Genomic DNA, 19,612 nt, shown 5'->3' on the forward strand with positions numbered 1-19,612 from the left:
CCCAAACAACTAATACCCAGAGGCCAGACATACCACTGAAGGCCAGCCACTGACACTACGGTATATCAACTTTACAGTCCTAATGATCAGTACATAAACATACATATCTCTGATTGTCTCTAAGTGTAAATTTGCATTTTTGTATTGTGAGTACAGTCTATTCAAGAATGACATCACTGGAAGATCTTAACTTAAGAAACTCAATATTGATTCTACCATCTCTTAATTTTCTATTAATTTCTCTGCCTGTAGTTCCCTACTCTTTTATTTATATCTGTCTCTCTATGAACTTTTAATCAAAAGTTCTGTGAGATTAAACATACACGGCCATTAGTCAGAATTTTTTCTAGTGGGTTAAAGTGGGTGTTTAAGAATTTTGAAGAACACATTTTGTGTTTTACTAAAGTTTTCCAGAATAGAAATGGAATTAATTTGCGGTAAATCGAGAACAATTAGTTATTTCAAATATGACACTAGATATCTAAGTCATCAGAAAGGGTTTTTGCATATTCATCGTGATTTAGTAGATATAAATGCTGGTTTCCTGAGGATCACCCCTTTCAGTGACTAGAAATGTTGATTTCTGTTATTTCTCTGGATAAAAAAGGGAGAAGAACATTCTCCACATTTCCGCCTACTCATATGTCACTCCTGTTAAGTTGGTCCTCGCAGGAAGATTCCTGCTTGCTTTGTTTCCTTCTGTCAAAATCAGGGAGTAACAGCTAAAAATATCCTGAGCGTGAAATCATTTCAATCATGTTGACAGTGCAAGACCCATGATTGAGTCAGTGGGTACATACCTGTTTTCACAAAATCGCAGGAGTTGCTTCTATACTAAACATTTTGGTTACTCTTATGGTGTGTGCATGTGTACAGTATGTGTACAGTATGTGTGCGTTTGCAGTCAGCTACAAGAAACGTGAATGGTTGTTTAGGGTCCCCGGTCGATTGATGGAGCCCAACTCAAAACATTTTTAGATACTATAATTGTATTTCTAAAGAAAATGTTAAAGTCAGTTCAGGTATAAAGTAGTAGTAGCTGTAGTTTGTCTGTCAATGTGAGTGTACGTGGATGCATTTATGTGTGTGTGTGTGTGTGTTTGTGTCAGGTTGAGAGACTGGTGGCGAATATACAGTCTCTGTTCTGACCCGAGATCTTGGTCAATAGCAATCAGAAGCAAGCAGAGAAGTATGATTGGAAATCCAGGATTAAGTTAAGGAAGCAAAATATGAGTTCAAGTTTTTCACCCACAACGTTAAATGCAGGACAAAACTGTATGACTTTAATTGCAAGTTGTTTTACTTTATGAAGACAAAATTGAGCAAAATGTGTTTCTGGAACCTAAATAACAAGTGTCTCCAGTACAGCACTGAGCATCGTTACAAATTCCTCCTACCGAGTTTCTATCAGAAATTCCCCACAGCAAGGAGCAGTCAATAATATTGTTTAGAAGTGGCAGCGTGTTTAGCCAGAAATAAGTATTTATTTCTGGCTTTTTTAGTATGTCTCTCTGATGTGCTTCATTGTGCCTGTCACCCTCTACTGAACAGTGGTCTGAAATCAACATGTTCCTCTCCCCTATTTATCTTTTGGCAATGGGAGAACAATCTCTTCCTGCCTTTTCCTCTCCTCTATCTTTCTGTGTCCTAACTAGCAACCTAGTCCCTTTAAAGTGGACTTCTTTTGACCAAAACCCAATGAACGGTACCATTTATAGGGAATTAGATGTCATTTGTCCATGGTTGTAAAATGATTGGTTCCAACCCACTCTCCTGCTACTGAATCTCCCACCAACGCTGCCTCCAGGCAGCCACTCCAGCCTTTCCTGCTTCAGTCCTATTTACTTCATCCATTAGCTTGGTGACCCCTTCTCCCATATTCAATTTAAACTCTATCTCCTTGCCTATACTGCTGACTCAAACACCATCCATGGCCACAATCTGCCAATATCTCAGTTACCCACGGCCCTGCCTGATGTGTCCTCTGGCCACCTGACAGATGATTATTGGCTGGCCCCTAATGTATCTCCCTCCCTCCATGATAGCTCCTTCACTAACCTTGCTCCCTCTGATCTCCATTGCCAAACATGGCTTTCTTTTTCTTGATTTCCACCTGATGTCTGTTTCTTTAATTAGCTTAAATTAGTTTTGATTTGAGATTGAGCCATATTGCTGGGTTGGCCTCTTCATTTACAGTATGTCAAATCTGTACATCTCAAGAGCAATGTGTAATACAGGCATAAGCATCATACCTGTTATCAAGGCATTAGTAACATAAGCAGCTGGATGTTAGCAATGAAACTGGAAAATATGTTGTAAAAATCCCACTCTCTCCATCTCAAGAGTAAAGTCTGCGGCCAGTGTAGCGAAAACAGGGTGGAGACCTGATGTAAATCATTTACGTCTTGCAAGAAGTTAAACCAATCAAATGCTTGGGGCGGAGCTTAACCTGCAGTCCTCCATCAACTGAGGATTTTAGAAATTGAACATCCAATAACTAATCAAAAAATGTAAGCTAATACACGTTCCATTAGAAAATGGGGATATGTCAACAACTTCCTCATGGCGATATGGTTACACAAAACTAACACAACACAACCTATCTTACTCCTCGACATCCATCTTCTCTATATACTCTTGGGAATCAAGCTGTTAATCTGCAATAAGTCTTTGTGATTTAAGCGTGCTTATTTATGAGCAGGTATTGCCTCAGAGTAAAAGCCAGCACAAGGAAAATCAATAACCAGTTTAAGGTCATCCCCTCTAGAGCAGCGTGTGAGGCGCAGAGGCGTGGGAATGAAAGGTAGCAACACCGCTTCAACCTCAAAGTGCAACAAAGTTGTTTACAATGATGTGGCCCTACTAGAACAAATGGGATCTCATTCAATGTATAGTTCCACCCTAATGAAGCAGATGTTCCTGATGCTTTCAAGTCTGTTTCCTCTTCAAAAATGTTATATTGGGTTTTAATTCATTATTTCTAATCACCATAACGACTAAGATCATTTTCCTATCTTGTGGATAGAGAATAAATGCCTGAGCCTTTCTCTGCAGCATACCAAGATCAGCAACAAAGTCAAAGAACGGAGCTTCATGTAGGCTGGTCTGTGGGCGGCTTCTATTCTAAAGAGAAGAGTTCTCTTTCAAATATGCATTTTCATTACCTCGCTTATGGGATTAGTTCCTTTCAGGAGGGATAACAGGGTACTTCCAGTCACACAATGTTAGTATCGGACAAACAAATAGCATGACGACTATCGGTGAAGCTCCCGTCCTTCCCTCCAACCTATTCTCTTTTTTCTTAATTGCAGAGCACAGTGGCACTAAAGAGAGGTGAGTCTGCAATTATGGCCCTGCCTGGTGATAATGTACATTGCAGACAGGGCTCGCATTGTCAGATAGGTCATATTGTATTATTCTGGATGCTCTGGACTCCTGAGAAGTAGCATCATGTCCCTTGTTGATAATGGCCGCGGAGGTGATTGACTTTAACCATAACATTTCTATAATTTAAAATTAAACTCAGTTTATCTCTGTATCTTAAAAATGTATAATTGACCGGCCTAATCACATGTTACATATGCCCAGCGAATTAGTGTCGCCAACAGAAATGTAAACAATAGGCCCATAGAAATGTTTACCAACTAAATAGTCCATTCCCGCGGTGCTCTGAGTGCTATTTAATAAGAACAGCATTCCTTTCAAAGCACTCTTTACAAGCAATAGGCCCAGTAACTCCTCGATGACAAGAAAAACAAAGCAGTTAGTCCTTTGATTTTGATTTATGTAAATAAAATACTAATAATATTTCTGAAGATAGAGGGGTATTTACTCTAATTGTAATGACTGGGAAATCTCATCGTAGCCTCAGTGATCACTCGTCAAATCCAGTTCACTACTGTCCTGTAGCCCAGGTACACCAGGCACCCAGTCTTGACCTCCTGTTGGCCCTCTCCAAAAGAATGCACTTCATACATGCAGGGTGATGGGACTCTCCAACACTCCAACGGGCTTGTTCAATGACTGAGGAGAAAGACTCAGATTCACAGAGGTCCCCAAATAAAACGTGACCACTTAAGACAGTATGCCGACTGGAGGTCCCCAAGAACTGTGATGGAAGTTCAACACCTCTGCCCTGGCCCTTCGAAGAAGCTTTTATAATTTGGTGCGTCTGCCAGAAAAGTTAGCAGGAAATGGAGGTGACCCCCCCCCATAAAAAAGTGTTTTTACCACCACTTCCAAGAAAAGCAATCATACATTCACGTTGTTCACATCAACTGAATTTGTTTAACGGCCAACATGAACCAAAGGACGGCATAACATTTTCATTTTATACCATCAGCCTTCTAAACTAATGTACTAGTCGTTTAAAGAACCGCCTGAAACTAGATTCTCCACATAAAGGTCATGACAATAGTCACTGTCCAACCATTCAAGTAAATGTAGAGAGGAAGTTGCTCTTTTTTTCCATTTCCCCTGAAAACATCCAGTTATTGGTGATCAATTCCACCCTCACATGCTGAAGAGGGTGGAATTTATCATGATCTATTCACTAAATTACAGTCAGTACATCAATGAGGAAAATTTCTAGAGCAAAGCTACAGTAACTGAAAATGATTATTGAATGATGAAGTGATTCAATAGTGTATATCCTAGGAGCAACCTGACAAGGGTTTATGGTAGAAGTAAGGACAATGAATGGGGTAAGGTGATTACAAAGTAGTACTGGGGAGGAGTTGACATTTTCTCCCTGACAGAGATGATGGCATTGCTCTTAGGTGTTCACCAGCACTGTAACCCTCCAAATGCCAGCCATGATCTCATGCATGTCTCCGAGGGGAAAGGTTAAAGAAGATTCCTTATCTATGACGTTACCTTTCCCGTACGAGTCTAAATGTATTAAGGACTCTTAACAGTTTGCAAGAGGATATGTAAATAATATACATCCAGGCATGCAGCACTTTTTCATATCATTTCAGAATGATCAAAACAGAATATTGATAAAATATTGGATGGGTTTGGGAGATGTAATCAGTTACATGAAACAGATCCCTTTTCTTTCACTTTGATCCATTACGTTCCCATTGAAACCGTGTAATCGATGCATATACTTTGAACCTTATGATTACATGGAGTACTTTTAAATAAAGAAAAGATTTGTGAAAAAATTACACTAAAAGGGCAAAGTGCACAATTTATTAACACAATGAACAATAATGAATTTGACTGCTTGGAATTCTTACATACTGTAGACAATTCATGTGAATGTTATAGACTAGTATGACCAGCTTAATTGTGATGTGCATGACAGCTGTTATTGGGTTACGATAAAAGAGTTATTATTTAACCTTCAACTGATTTAATATATAAACAATTACCCAGAGGACTCAATCTGGTGGACATCTTGTTGAACCACTGTCATCCATGACAAAAAGTAATAATTGGCCTATACTGGTGACTGGTAGGGCAGGTTAAATAAAAAATGTTTTAACTAAATGTGGTATGGCCTTTTGGGACATACAGAAACACAAGTATGGCAGAAGCACTCTTTTGGAAATATCCAAAATGATGACTGATCATCAGATGATGATTATGCTGTCATTGGAATTCCTGGAACAAAAAGGGTTCTCCTATTGAGACAGCCCATTTGAAAACCTTTCTCTAACAGTGTACAGTAGGATGATAGCATTGACCAAGCATTGGGTCTAAATTCTCATAAATTTTTCTTGCTCCCATAGATTCCCACAAGGTATCACACCCTAAGACGGGAAAATGCATACAAAAAAACAAACAGATTAACAGCATTTGGACCTTCAATCCTTATATTGTAATGTAAATATTTTAATGTTTAACAAATGTGACCATTTGGAATCAGTTCTGCCAGTGGTATTGTCAACAGGGGGAGAAACATGCAATTAAATGTTTCCTGAATCAAAACACAAACCTAAGTCTAACTCTGTGTCTCCCTCACTTAGTTCATATGTCTAACACCGACAACACTGTCGCACAATCTTCTAAAAACCTGGCTGCTGCCTTTTAAATAAAAGTTGTGTGAACTAAAAGTTTAAAGACTGTTTTCTCGAAGGGAACCAATCGACAATCAGAGGGATTCCAGTTAGTTATTTCAGGAAGAGGGGGATTTCACATCCTACCTTTCTACTTTAGATAGCATTGATCTACTCTGGTTGTGCAGTTGCAGCCGTCGGTGGAGGCGCTTGATGAGACAGGCCCTTTGAAGAGGGGGAACACTTAAGTGTCAGTGTTACCTGATGTAATCTCCTGGTGCAGTTCTCACTGGATTAGCAACATCCAAACCAAACAACAAATAGTGAGTGCTGGGTCTGGGTTACAGAGGTCACATCCAGTTTGGCACCCCAATGATTATGAGTAATGGTCAGATGTGGTGAATTGTATAGAGTGAGGTCTGGGACACACTCCTACGCTACCTACTTCGTATCACAGGCTGTTTGTATTGGGCTGAACTGAGCTGTCTTCCTAACACATGAAAGTAGAATGAATAGAATTAAAAGAAAGAAAATGTTAAAATAGGTGTGGGAACCTGCTTTTAATCGGTTACACCTGGCCTTTTGGCAAAACAATTAAATAGCATTGTTGGATTGAGCTCCAATGGTTGATTAGTGACATAGGTTAAGAAAATAACTCCATGTAAGAGACTTCAGGTTCCGGCATGTTTTCTTCTATTTTCTGCAGTATTGTAAACTAGCAAATGCAAAAACTCCAAGTCTGGCAACTGGGATGAACACTAACGGGCATTTGGAGCGCTAACGGGCAAATGGGTTAAAAGACAGGAAGTTTATCTTAAAACATTTAAGATTATGATTTCATGTAGCCTACTGCCAAAGCAGTAGACATGGGTAACAACAAATAGTTTTTGATGATACACTAAACCTTAATGATGGGAATTTACATAATAATATTGTTAATATCTTCATTTCTTGAAGTCTATCTTCCTAGATCCATTTCTGTGTTTTGGGCAATACTGTACAAATGTGGATGTTTTCTTTCAGTATATCTGTAACTTGGCCCTTTATTATGTTGTTCTGCTGTGGAAGTCACCAACAGTTGCTCATTGGTTTGATGATTTTTTACATTATGTACCATCCATTATTACAGACCAACAATCTAATTAGACAAATTCTTCTGGGTCCGGACCTCTTTGCCCTCAGCTGCTCTGGGTGTTCAGGCTATACCGGTAATAGCATTTCATTCTTAATTTGTAAACCCTCTACGTGCAGTATTTCTTGTGATGGGAAAAGGGTGTATTGGGTATACTTTCTAGATTCTATGGATGCTACTACTACTGCATCTACCATCTATTTTAAAGTTTTCCACCAAATGGAGGGAGTCAGCTTTGAATAGGGAGAAGAATAATTTTGTCACTTCCCGGGACAGATTAAAAAAATTCTGTGTTCTCTCAAAGACATTAATGTCAGATCCATCAGTTCTATTCATTCTTATATACACCTAAATTAGATGGTAATCCTTTTAAGATGCATAACTTTCTGGGGGAGTGTAATCTCCCTCCCTAAATCAAGAGGACTTTCTGAATGTGGAAATATAAGAAACTAGAGTGACAAGCCAAAAATAATTAGTTATGTTCTCTCACTTTACCTGCACATAATGTTCAGCCAGGCCATTGGTAAAAGGAACAGTGCAGCTTTCTCTGGATAAGCCTGGTATTACGGTTATAAATAAGAAAGCCAGGGCTCTGAAAGAAACTATGTCATATAGAGTAATTTATATCTGCAAACATAGATTAAAGCAAACATAGTAACTATATGTAACCACTAGTTTTTTTTCTCATAGAGGTGACCATTGGGCCAAACTATAAGTAACCTGGCCAGAACGGTCTCACTCAGAGGGGTGATCAAGAACCCAATGGCCACAAAAACGGAGGTTCAGATTTTCTCTGCAGAGATGAGAGAACCTGCCAGAAAGACCACCAACCCATTAACACTCCATCAATAAGGCCTTTATGGTAGAGTTGCTCGACTGAAGCCAATCCTGAGTAAATAGCATATGACACATAGCCTGGAGAACTGAGACAATGAGGAAAAGTATTATCTGGTCTGATTCTGTAATGACATGATCCATCTGTGTCAAAAGGTTTAATTTAGTTTTGGCAACATAGGTTTTCTAATCAGGTCAGATGGTATCAGAAACCCTACCAACCTACCCTAACCTACTCATTCACTTGCATTTTATGATTAATGCATACATGTACAGAAACGATATGAAATGTTATTTATTAATAACAAGATTGAAGAGAATTAAAGGTAAAAACAATGAAGTAACAGCCTCCCCCAACCCAATACCACACCACCCAACAACCGAAGTGTTCAAACAACCGAAGTGTTCAATAAAAAAGGATCGAAAAAACAAAGCAAAAATGAATAAATAAAAATAGGAAAATATATGAAAACAAAGTAATTCAGTGCCAGTAAGTCTATAGCTAAGCGTTCTCTCTCTCTGCTGCGAGCTGTAGACAACTCCGTTCATATCACATCAAATAAATGTTTCAGCCATTGACAGATACAAAGTGAGTGTGAATGATTCCATCGCACGGCAATACTTGTCTTGCGGTTTGGCCATGATAAAGAATGCAGTTATGTCACAGAGATAAATTCATCTTAATCTGATTGTAAAACAAAGAAAATGCAAAAACAATTACTCACATCAAAGAGGACATTAAAGCAACGTCATCCCAGAATTTTAATAGGATTCCCCGACCGTATGTGTTAGGTACCCAGCTTCAGTGGAGGCGTATTGCATTAATGCATTGAAAACGTTGGGGTAATGTATTGCTTAATGCAGGAATTATGTTTCTTTATGCAGGTTTGCTTCTGCATGTTGTCAGTCATGACATTAAGTTACCAGTCTGTCAGTTGTTTCTTCATTAGTTCCAGTTAATCATTTTGGATTAGTAATGTTCTAGCCGAGTCAGCACGTATTTGAATGTTAGCCAATTTTTATTCCATTCATATTTTCGCGAGAAAATGTGCTATAAATAGTCTTCAACATTGGTGCTTCGATTACCCTGGCCAGGGGCCGTGTTTAGAACAACTGCTGTTGTAGTCTATACAGTGGATCAGCACAATTGTTTCGTTCACAGGAAATAGACCCTGAAAGATCACTTTTTCGGTGTAGGCATTAATGAAGACTGTTCTGCTTGTGTCTCTAGGAAGCATTTTTTCCAAGCGCACGTGACCTGTAATTTCTGTCTGATTGGTCAAGACACGCACATAGCCTGCAGCCTGCAGCCGCAGATTTGACAAATCATGTCAAATCTGTTTAAAACACTGCATTTCGCCCCTATAACGCTTCTGTGTCAATATGTATTTACTAATCTAAATCAAAAGAGCTGTGTGGACTGCCACACCTGATTAATAGCCTCTAATAGTGGAGTCAAATCCAGGTAAGTAGCGTCTACTCTCGGTGACTGGGAGCAAGGATTTAAAGGTGATGTCGCCAAACCACCCTCGTCACACTGTTTCCGGACAACCTGGGTTTGTGTAACTTTGCTATTAAGGGGTTTGATGAGAAGTCGTTTGTTTTCACTTGTTGAAAACTGTGCTTTTTGCTTTTCCCCTGTGCATTTCCCCCATCACAGATGCAATCTTGATCTCGCAGAATAAACTTGGATAATCAAAACGGTGGTGAGGCTTCCACAAACGGTCAGTGATTTAATATATTTGTTTTTGTTCTAAAAACCGTTTTAAAAAGGCTTTTGTGACACCTGATCAAGATGGTTTATAATTTATAATAGTGTATTTTACCTATGCTGATTCTAACCAGTGCTGAAATCCTTTTGGTGTTGTTACCTAATAGGTTATGCTGGCAACAGGTTTGGATATTAGTTCTTTCGAAATAATTCATTCCTATATTTAATTGAAAATAGTACAAAGACAACATATCAAATGTTGGTACTGAGAAATGTTATTGTTTTGGGAAAAATACATGCCCTTTTTAAATTTGATGCCAGCAACAAGTTAAAAAAAAGTTGGGACAGGGGCATCTTTACCACTGTTTTTGCATAACCTCCTCTTTTAACAATACTCTGTAAGCATTTGGGAACGAACTGAGGAAACCAATTGCTGTTGTTTTGAAAGTGGAATGTTGTCCCATTCTCACTGGATATAGGATTGCAGCTTCTCAACAATTCAGAGGCTTTTACTACAGAGTCATGCTTTAGTGGTACATGTGAAAAGAGGTTTGGCATTGTCCTGCTGATATATGCTAGGCCTTCCCTGAAAAATACATTGTCTGGATGGCAGCTTACTGTAGGTTTCATCAAAATCTTTATATAATGTTCAGCATTAACAGTGCCTTCATGGATGTGCAAGTCACCCATGCCATGTGCACTAATGCACCCCCATACCTTCACAGATGTTGGCTTTTGCACTGTGTGCTGATAACAAGCCAGATGTTCCCTCTGGCATCAAATTCAAAGTGAGCATGTATTTTTCAAGAAACAATAACATTTCTCAGTTTCAAGATTTGATATGTTGTCCTGGCACTATTCTCTATAGAATATAAGGTTTAAATGATTTGCAAGTCATCACATTCTGTTTTTCTTTACATTTTACAGTTTCCCAACGTTTTTGTATTTTTTTTGTATTTTACTTAAATTGGGAGGACTATTTAAGATATTCTTCAACATTGTAGGGTTTCACTTTTTAGGTTAGAATGGCCTAAAAGGGAATCCTGTCCTGAATGGGTGGGACAGCCAAGAGACCAGTGGTGGTAGAATGGACTGCTCAGGTTGGGATGTAGTATTGGAACATGTCACAGTTCCCCTTGATGTTCTGTAAGCAATCACCAGGGTCTTGAAGATACATGCTGAAAGCCCTAGCTCACCTCGATTGCATGGCACATTTCATTATTTCTCTTTCATAATTTCACTCATTGTGTGCTCGCATACTTCTAATCTTTCGCTTCAAAAATAAATTGAAGGGAAGAGTGTTATTACTAACCCGAGACAAAGGGAGGTGTTTGCTCTGACCAACCACAGTATGCAAATGTAAGCCAAACCAAAGACAGATAAAAACCAGAAAACCAGGCAAGTCAAGGTCAGCCAGCTCGCAATTAAGAGTGACAAACATTGTTGCCCTCCTTGGATTCCAACCCTGATCTCCCACATAAGGCTGTGTCCTTAACCACTACACCACAGACCTGCATGCTTATGTACATGTATGGTGTCTTGACATTAGATAATTTTGTCACACATTAACATCATGCAAAGTTTGAATATTTAGCTAGACACCATTAAGCATTGTGTTAAACTGACTAACAGTTCTTATTTAGTTTCCTCCACGACAAATAGTATCTGAACTGTATGACTTTTGCCTATCGTCATTTTAACAGCTTATTAGCCATTTGTGAATTACATTGATACAGTAACTATCAATATAGGTGACGATAACTTACTTTTTCATCATGTGAAAAGACGAGAGAATCGTGTAGCCAGCAATTTTTTTTTTCTTATACTGAACAAATCCTAATGCATCATTCGAAAATCCACCAAAAATAGTCGCATGTAACAGTAAACTGTTTTATTTTAGGCTTCCTATAACATAGCTAGAAAACTTTATTTTCAGTACTGGACAAATCCTAATGCATAATTAGTTTTGCCTGTGATGGGAGTCAAACACAGGACATGTTGATAGGTAGTCCTTGTCTCTAACCACCATGCTATTTAACATGAGGTCACTCACTCAGTCAGTCAGTCAGTAAAGAGACATTCGCTCCGCTTATGCGGTCCGGCAAAAAATGCTAAAATTGCCCATAAAATCCCCCCTTCGAAAAAACCAAATCCACAGATGATGAATAGGCACCCACTTTTAAGGGGAACGATACATGAAGTTGTAGCTGGTGTAGAGTGCAGAGGAGCAGGGGTTTGACCTGGAAGAACCTAGGAAGTTGCAACACCAGGGGGCAGTGGCGTTCAGGTAGCAGACATTTAATGGCACAAGCAGGGAGCCCAGAATAACACTCATTCATTTTCTGACATTTAAGACATATCACAGTACAGTGTAATTAGACTTTTCACACCAATGCAGTCTAAAAAGGGTCACGCCTTGTTCAACCACTAAAAAAGCCAATGTAAAATGATCTTGTTATAAATCACATCGGTTTGCAGTTCTGTCAAATATGGCTGCAATTTATGCAGCCATATTGATGGTCAGTTGAGCTGGGTTGATGGCTTTACACGAGGGGTACCTACAGGAAATATGACATTATTAAGAAGAAGTTGTTAAAAAGCAGCTTTGTCGTCGTCATCTAAATATATCAGAAGGCATTCATAGCAAGAGATAGTAAAGTTAGCCGGCTCAAATTCGGTGGACTCCCTTCGATTTTAACTAGCTAGCTAACATCATACTTTATCTAAAATCAATCTGGTGACAAAATATTATGACAAAGGGTTTAGCTACTAAATATTTGCCTTCTCTAGAGATGTTGTGTTTTAAAGTCTTAGTAATGCACTTTAGACAAAATCTTCATCAACACTTATGAAGGATACATTGAGTAGAAGGCTGAGTTGGACTTTAGCCCTCAAACGAATGTTCAAAACTGTTTTGTGGCAAAACAAGCATACCATGAATACCATGCTTCCTTCTGTTTTCATTTTTGTTGAAAAAATCACCTCAACAAAATCACAGAAAATACTCATATCTCTTTTCTGTGCTTCTTTGTACTTCTCTATACTTCTGTTGTCTCTTCTCTAGCGCAGTCTCCTCTAGCATTGTCTCTTTAATGCTGTCTCTTCTCTAGTGTTGGCTCTTTTCTAGGGCTGTCCCTTTAATGTTGGCTCTTCTCTAGTGCTGTCTTTTCTCTAGAGTGATCCAGATGCCCTTCTCTGGTCGGAGTATGAGGTCTCCCACAGGTCTCAAATCCTCTCGGTTCTGGCAAGCCTGAACAGAAAAGTGACGCAACACAGACGACAGCACCACCTTCTCCTCCATCATGGCAAACCGCTGGCCTGGAGAAACAGACATATAGATATAAACGAGCATGTGAGGACACCATACACCAACACAGGCTGTGTCCAAATACCTGTACCTGAACGAAGCTTTTCTGGTTATGCAATAAATAGAATGATTAATAGGATGGTACATATCTAAAATTGACTACATAAAGAATACATTTTTATACACACTTGTGGGTTTCAAAACTGAATAGCAGTTGAATTTGGCCTTAGGCTACTTCCATAATCTCCGTGAAAAATTTAAAATAAATATGACAAATCAGGTAAACCAAATTTGAATCTGAAGGATATAGGTCTGTGGTGTGTAGTCACTTAAATGCAGCAGAATGGCATTGGGAAGTAAATGAAAACCTCAGATCATCACGTAACAGTTGAGTGTGAAAAAGGAGGTTTACCACCTATAAACATGCAGAGGGAAACACAAAACATGTAGCCTTTTATTGATGTAAGGGGTCAGTAAGCCTTGAACCGGCTCTGTCTCTTCCTCCTTTGCTACTATATTATTCCCTCTCTCTTTCTCTCTTCTCTGTCCATCTCTTTTTTCCACTACCTTCATGTCTCTCTCCGACATCATTTTGAGGAGATAGACAATTAGTTTATACCGTGCGTGGGAGACGGGGCTGATTGTCGGCAGTGTCTTTCATTTTAGAAGACTCCGCTCTCCTTCGCTCCTCCAGCCACACAGGCTAAACAGAGGATTGATTTTTGGGGAAGGGCAGGCTCTCAAACAGAGAATGGGCATGAATAAAATAAAAATAAAAAGCTGTATTATAATAAGTGGTGGTCTTAATGTAACATGAAAGGGGCAGCATTCTGCTACTAAATTGAGCTTTGTCTTTAAGTTTATTTCACAGAAAATTCAATTGCTTCCTGAAACCAGACAGTGGGTGGAAAACAGCAGTGTTTCCGATTCATATCTTTGAGTCATTGCCCTCACACTGTTGCCATCTTATTGATAGACCACATTTCATATTAGACCTATGAATGGTAGTGTGTCCTGAGCTGACCGATGCAGTTCCTGGGTCCCGCGGAGAACGGGATGTAAGCGTAGGGGTGTCGTCCGGTGCTGTTCTCTGGCAGGAAGCGCTCTGGCCGGAACTCCTCGGGATCCGGGAAGTATCGTGGATCGCGGTGCAGGGCGTAGGGGATGATCACGGCATCCACTCCTTTTGGGATGTTAAAGTCATCTGCAACGGGAGTGTATTGAGTATCTGTCGCGGAATTACAACACCACAAGTCTTTCTAACTACAGACCCATTTTGCAGTGAGTGAACGTAACGTAAACATTTTCTCCCCTCATTAAACGCCAACAGCTTGGTCACCTAGTGGATTCAAAGCTCAGTCTTTTGGCAAGCGCACACACACAGTGACAAATACCCAAACTCAGGTTGACATATGCTTGCCCAGACTGAGAAGGAAGCCTGTATTACTAACACGAGAACGAGCCCTGTCCCACCACTTCAACTCTGCCAAATGTGTACTTCCTCCAAAAATGACCTTCGTGCTCGTATACAGAGATGACAGGATGTGCACTTCATAGTCAAATCAGCCATAGAACAGTGCAACCAGCCCATCTGCTTCCGATTTGGCTAAGCAAGAGGCGAGGGCCTTTACGGCAAGCCGAGAGAACGCGGAACAGGCTGCCTGAGCTGACATTGGCAAGCCAAAATATAAGTCCTGACATATGCTGTTTCACTGAGATGGAGATAACAGCTATGGCTTCAGAGAGGGGGACCACGGCCTGCTGTCGTTTTCCAGGGAGGTGAAGGTGCTCCCAGGGACAGTCCGCTGTCACCTACTGATTCTACAGTCGTCGCCGACGGTGCGTGCAAACAGGGGCACGGAGGGGAAGAGCCGAAGGGTCTCCTTAATCACGCATTCCAGGTAGCGTAACCTCTTGAGGTCGTCGACTGTGGCGGAGCGGTCGGTGGATCCTGGTTGGCCAAAAGAGAGGGACTTGTGAACACAACGGTCGCCGTTAAGGGGGAGACCGAAGTCTTCAGAAGTATCGACGTACTAGTGACAGACAGGTGTTCACATGTGATTAATAAGTCTGTAAGTTGTTCTCGATAAGATGTTACATGAAAATGGATGGATAAGAAGAGTATGTGTATAAGTGGTGTGTTTACCAAACACCTCCTCGAGCTCCTGCTGGACCTTGGTCTGGACTTCAGGATAGGAGCCCAGGAGGTGAATGGCCCAGTTCATAGAGGCTGCTGTGGTATCATGGCCCTAATCACACACAAGCACAAATGAAGGTACCAACTGAGGCCCTGGGGAGTTACTGCAAAGAAGCAGGGCCTTAAAGTCAAATTGGACATCATGAAACTGGGGAGAAAACGTTAAGTTATTTAAAAAAAAACATAGAAATAAAAAGAACATCATTCTCAGTGTATTGTAATTACTTAATTGATTAGAGCTATGTAATTAGAATTGAATTTGGGTAATGGAATTGTAAGTGACAGTCTAGTTAGTCCGCTATGTAGAATCAATGATGTTGCCAAATGACTGAAAAGCAAATCAACCTCTGATGTTAGAACACTTTGCCTGACTTGGTTCATCTGACTTCCGGCAGCCAATCAGATATTTTGCCTGTGTGTCACAGAACCCTCAGGCTACTTCTGAGACCTTCAATTCTTTCCAGGAGGGTCGGTTTGGTCTTTGTAACCTCCCTTCAACTATAGTTCAGCAGATGAAGCGTTCCATGCCTCTCTTCCTGGACTATCCCAACTAGTGTAATTTAACTACATTCATCAGTCAACTTCCTATTCAGTGCTTTGAATGAGTGTGTGTCTTTTGTGTGTGTTAACCTGTTGTACATGCAGGGACCAGAAGTCCCCACAAAGAGTAATACATGAAAATTTGTTCCCAATAATGTTTTTCAGCTGTTACTCACTCACAAGAAAAAAAAATATTTTCAGCTAAGCGGTTAGATTTAGGGTACAATTGGGATACAGTTGGGTTTAGTGTAATATTTGGGGTTATTTTAATGTTTAGGCATTAGGGTTAGGCAAAAGAGTAGATACATTATGACCCTGCTGGTCTTTATCCATCCTCTGGAACTCGGGGGCAGTTGTTTCTCTTTAACCGGAATCTCTTTCATAGACCACCACCAATTCTTCAAGAGGGAATGTAATGTGCAGACTACATATCCCATCTAGTGTCGGTGAAGTGGAATCACATGCAACTATATGATTACATTGGATGTGGGTTTCATTACCTCAAACATAAAGGTATCCACCTCCTCTTGGATATCTCTATGGCTCAAGTAATTTCCTTCCTCATCAGTGGCTTGCAACAGCATGTCCAGGAAGGCCAGTCTTCTTTTGAAAACATGGTCAGTTTCATTGTCAGAACCTGTATTTTCCAAGTTCTCTGCTCTCTCCTTGATCACCTAGCAATTACACAAAAATTACATTACAATACCATAGCATTCGATTCTGTTTCGAAAACATCAGTAGAAATAGCCATGCTAACCAAACAATTATTACCTCACATCTCAATAGATTCTACAGTAGTTTTTCTTCTATCAACTGAAATTATGTTTCAGTACTCCCTAACAATAAGCAGTTGAAACCACAATCTCATCCCCTAGTTTTAAAAACAGAAGACCTCCGTCAAGTACTCACACTCTGAGTGAATGAATGGAGGATCCTCAGTCTACTGTCATGCTCTTTACCCTCCCCTAACAGATTGTAAATGAAGTCCGGCCAATACCAGGGAGCTCTCTGGCGACGCACGATGATGTCACTCATTCTGGAAATAGGGCTTAGTAAATCTAAAAGAATGATCCAGGCACTTACATGTACAAAATGTATTAGGCGAAGACATGATGTATTTTTATTATCATGTTACCACTTACTTGTACACACTGCGGACATATTCAGAGTCACTATTACTTTGTGCGTAGATCTTTTTACCCATTGCTGTTTCTGAAACATTTACATTTAATTATTTAGTGGAGACTCTGCCAGAGCAGCTTATGTATGCAATTAGGGTGAACTGTATTGCTTAAGGGCCCAACTGTCTTTTTACGCAGGGATTTGAACCAGCAACCTTTCGGTTAGAGGTCCTGTGCCCTTAAATACCACTTGACTATCTGCCTACCCAACAAAAGCCTAAAATAAAATATTTTTCCAAATGTTTTTTCACATGTACAGTACATCGTATTTTCGGTGACCTGATTTTACAGAACTACTACTAAATCAGTAACCCACCACAAATAATGTCCAGAGCACAGAGTGTGATGTAGTTAAAACAGTTGAAGGGATCTCCTCCTGCCTGTTTTTCCAGTTTCTGTATCAAAACCTCAGTCTGCTCATTCATCACCTCCAGGAACTCAGCCAGGATGGAGAAATGGAAAGTTGGGGTCAACATCTTCCTCCTGCCACGCCACTTATCCCCTGTGCTGTGAGTCAGGATGGAGAAAACAATGTTTGACCAAAGCTCTGTTGGCTCCAGGAATCGGGTGCCATTTAGGACACAGCTTACATTAATCTAATTGCGGTCAGTCTAGTAATGTCCACAGTGTCAATAATGTGTTTGTCAGTGGGTTGAAGAGGAGTTAACCAACCTGGTGAGCAGGCCAGTGCCCAGCCAAGGATGCATGAACTTATAGAAGAAGGCCTTGTCTATGTGTTTGGAACTGTGCAGAACCCCCTTGAAGTAGAACAAATCAAATGAAAATGAGAACACATCCTGAAAAAACATAGCAGAATTACTAGCAGACAATTGAGCCTCTTGACATGGTGCAAGTCCGAAGACTGGGTTTGCCGATCAGCGTGAATAAGCTCACAACCATTGATGCTATATTTCAAATTATAAATACTTATTTGCTCTTACAAACCGGTTCCCAACACAATTTGAGCAGTAAAATTGATATGGTGTATGGTCTTATATACTACAGCCATCAGCCAATAAGGATTCAGGATTCAAACAACCCAGTTTATAAGAGACTGAATACCACAGGCAGGACATCACGTTTTACTGTTAGAATTGCATTGGTAACTGAGTTATAATAGCAAAACATGATGCAATGTTCCTAAGAACAACCCTGAGCAATGTACCACACCCCTTCATGTCTTATTTATTAACCATGTACGTACATGCAACAAAAAAATTAGCAACGCTATTGTTGAGTGCTCTGACATCACGGTTTGCAGTTGGATTTAACCCAGAAATGTGTGAATATTTCAAATTATTGTATTAGCGTTATGATTGCAACCTATCACAGATCTCATAATCAATTCAACTAATATTGTTATCACTATGTGGGTAAAGGGAGAGGTATACTGTATGATGTTCCTGACCATCATAATCGGCAGAAATAATGGTGCTTAAGGGAATAACCAAGACAATGTGAAAGGAAAGTGACATGCAATTAGATGAGTCCCTTTAGCTAGAATGGATGTAACTATTTTAAAACACTACCCCATTTTATTTGCAATGTAAATCGGGGGAAAAGCACACTACCCTCGCTTGTGTCCAAACAAAATGCAAGCTATACAACACTATGGTGTTGCGCCCCTTATGTTCCATGGATAGTATTGTGCTGTATCTTTGTTATTATCTTATGATTGTACAGAATCCCTAAGGTAGTGTCAGTAGTGATACTACTAAACACTAGCAGCAAAGCGATTACCTCAACCGTTTCTGCATGAAATAAGACCAGCAATGGCAGGGGTCCAATCCAAACTTTCACCAGTGGAAAATGCCTGTACTCCGTAGTGCCTTCAATAATCTGATTAAAGAAATCTACAGGGGAAAGGTACAGAACATTACACTATTACATTGTTTTTATTTGTGAAACATTAGAATGGATAGCTATCTATGAACTTGATGTAACCCAATAAGGCTCAGTGGTGAGCCCCTTACCGCCTGCATTGCTGCTGAACTGGAGGGCATTCCCAATGATTGGGTAAGCTCCTTCCGCTCCAGGGACTGGCCTCAGCGTGTTCCAGTCCTGTATATATTTCTTCAGCGGATGGTATGTGATGCAGGCAAGGAAGAAGATCAAAAGGGACAGACATATTATCTCCAGCATAAATGTTCCAGAGAAAATCCCCATCTTGGTTTATTCAGCAGTCGGTTATGTTCTGAATGTGTAATATGTTGCCTATGTATGCACAGACGGACGGACTTTAGACAAACCGTGCACTTTGGAATTACTTGGGGGACAGTGTTCCGTATGGGTCCTGGAACCGTGAGGCTTATGTGGCCACAGTGTGAGAAACTGGGTCATGTTCGATTGGCTGTTTTGGTGGCAATTACTCAATATGTGTTCATGTAGGCTGCATTTCCATGTAGGTAATGGTTATTTTGTTTTGGCTTACCTCTTCGTGTAGTGTAGGTAATGGTTATTTTTGTTTTGGCTCATCTCATCTGGCACATTTAACATTACAATGACACATTAAACAAAGAAACATTTATAATATTTCAGAGACAATTAAAATGTCTGGTTTAATATTAGAAGCCCAGAATTGAATGTAGTCTAACCCAAAGCCCCTACAAGTTTTAAACTCAGTAGGAATTTTTAAACATAGTTGACTGTACTGTATTCTGGTACACAATTTCTATCCAGAGAAAGACATTTGGTTCAATTAATAA

At 40.0% G+C, this 19,612-nt stretch overlaps 1 protein-coding gene and 1 long non-coding RNA gene across 4 annotated transcripts; one reads left to right on the top strand and one right to left on the bottom strand.

Moving 5' to 3' along the window:
* The first annotated feature begins 9,316 nt into the window (after positions 1-9,316).
* LOC117594386 lies at positions 9,317-13,450 on the top strand. 2 transcript variants are annotated; one of them, XR_004575668.1, is made up of 3 exons: positions 9,317-9,527; positions 9,632-9,695; positions 12,752-13,450. It is a non-coding gene; the product is annotated as an uncharacterized LOC117594386 (long non-coding RNA). The 2 variants fall into 2 exon arrangements; XR_004575667.1 differs by having other exon boundaries at positions 9,317-9,436.
* On the bottom strand, positions 12,802-19,450 carry LOC105026638 (cytochrome P450 4V2). 2 transcript variants are annotated; one of them, XM_010898215.3, is made up of 11 exons: positions 18,881-19,445; positions 18,648-18,760; positions 17,580-17,665; positions 17,224-17,414; positions 16,869-16,938; positions 16,636-16,762; positions 16,227-16,400; positions 15,136-15,238; positions 14,806-14,940; positions 14,014-14,193; positions 12,802-13,000 (listed from the first exon to the last, which is right to left on the bottom strand). In XM_010898215.3, the coding sequence occupies exons 1-11, from the start codon at positions 19,071-19,073 to the stop codon at positions 12,837-12,839; spliced, it is 1,536 nt and encodes a 511-aa protein (XP_010896517.2). In that variant the 5' UTR covers positions 19,074-19,445; the 3' UTR covers positions 12,802-12,836. The 2 variants fall into 2 exon arrangements, with proteins under 2 accessions (XP_010896517.2, XP_019901295.2); XM_020045736.2 differs by having other exon boundaries at positions 12,914-13,000; positions 13,985-14,193; positions 18,881-19,450.
* Positions 19,451-19,612: the final 162 nt, after the last annotated feature.

Source organism: Esox lucius, chromosome 4 (genome assembly GCF_011004845.1).
Source record: "Esox lucius isolate fEsoLuc1 chromosome 4, fEsoLuc1.pri, whole genome shotgun sequence".
Taxonomy (NCBI): Eukaryota; Metazoa; Chordata; class Actinopteri; order Esociformes; family Esocidae; genus Esox; species Esox lucius.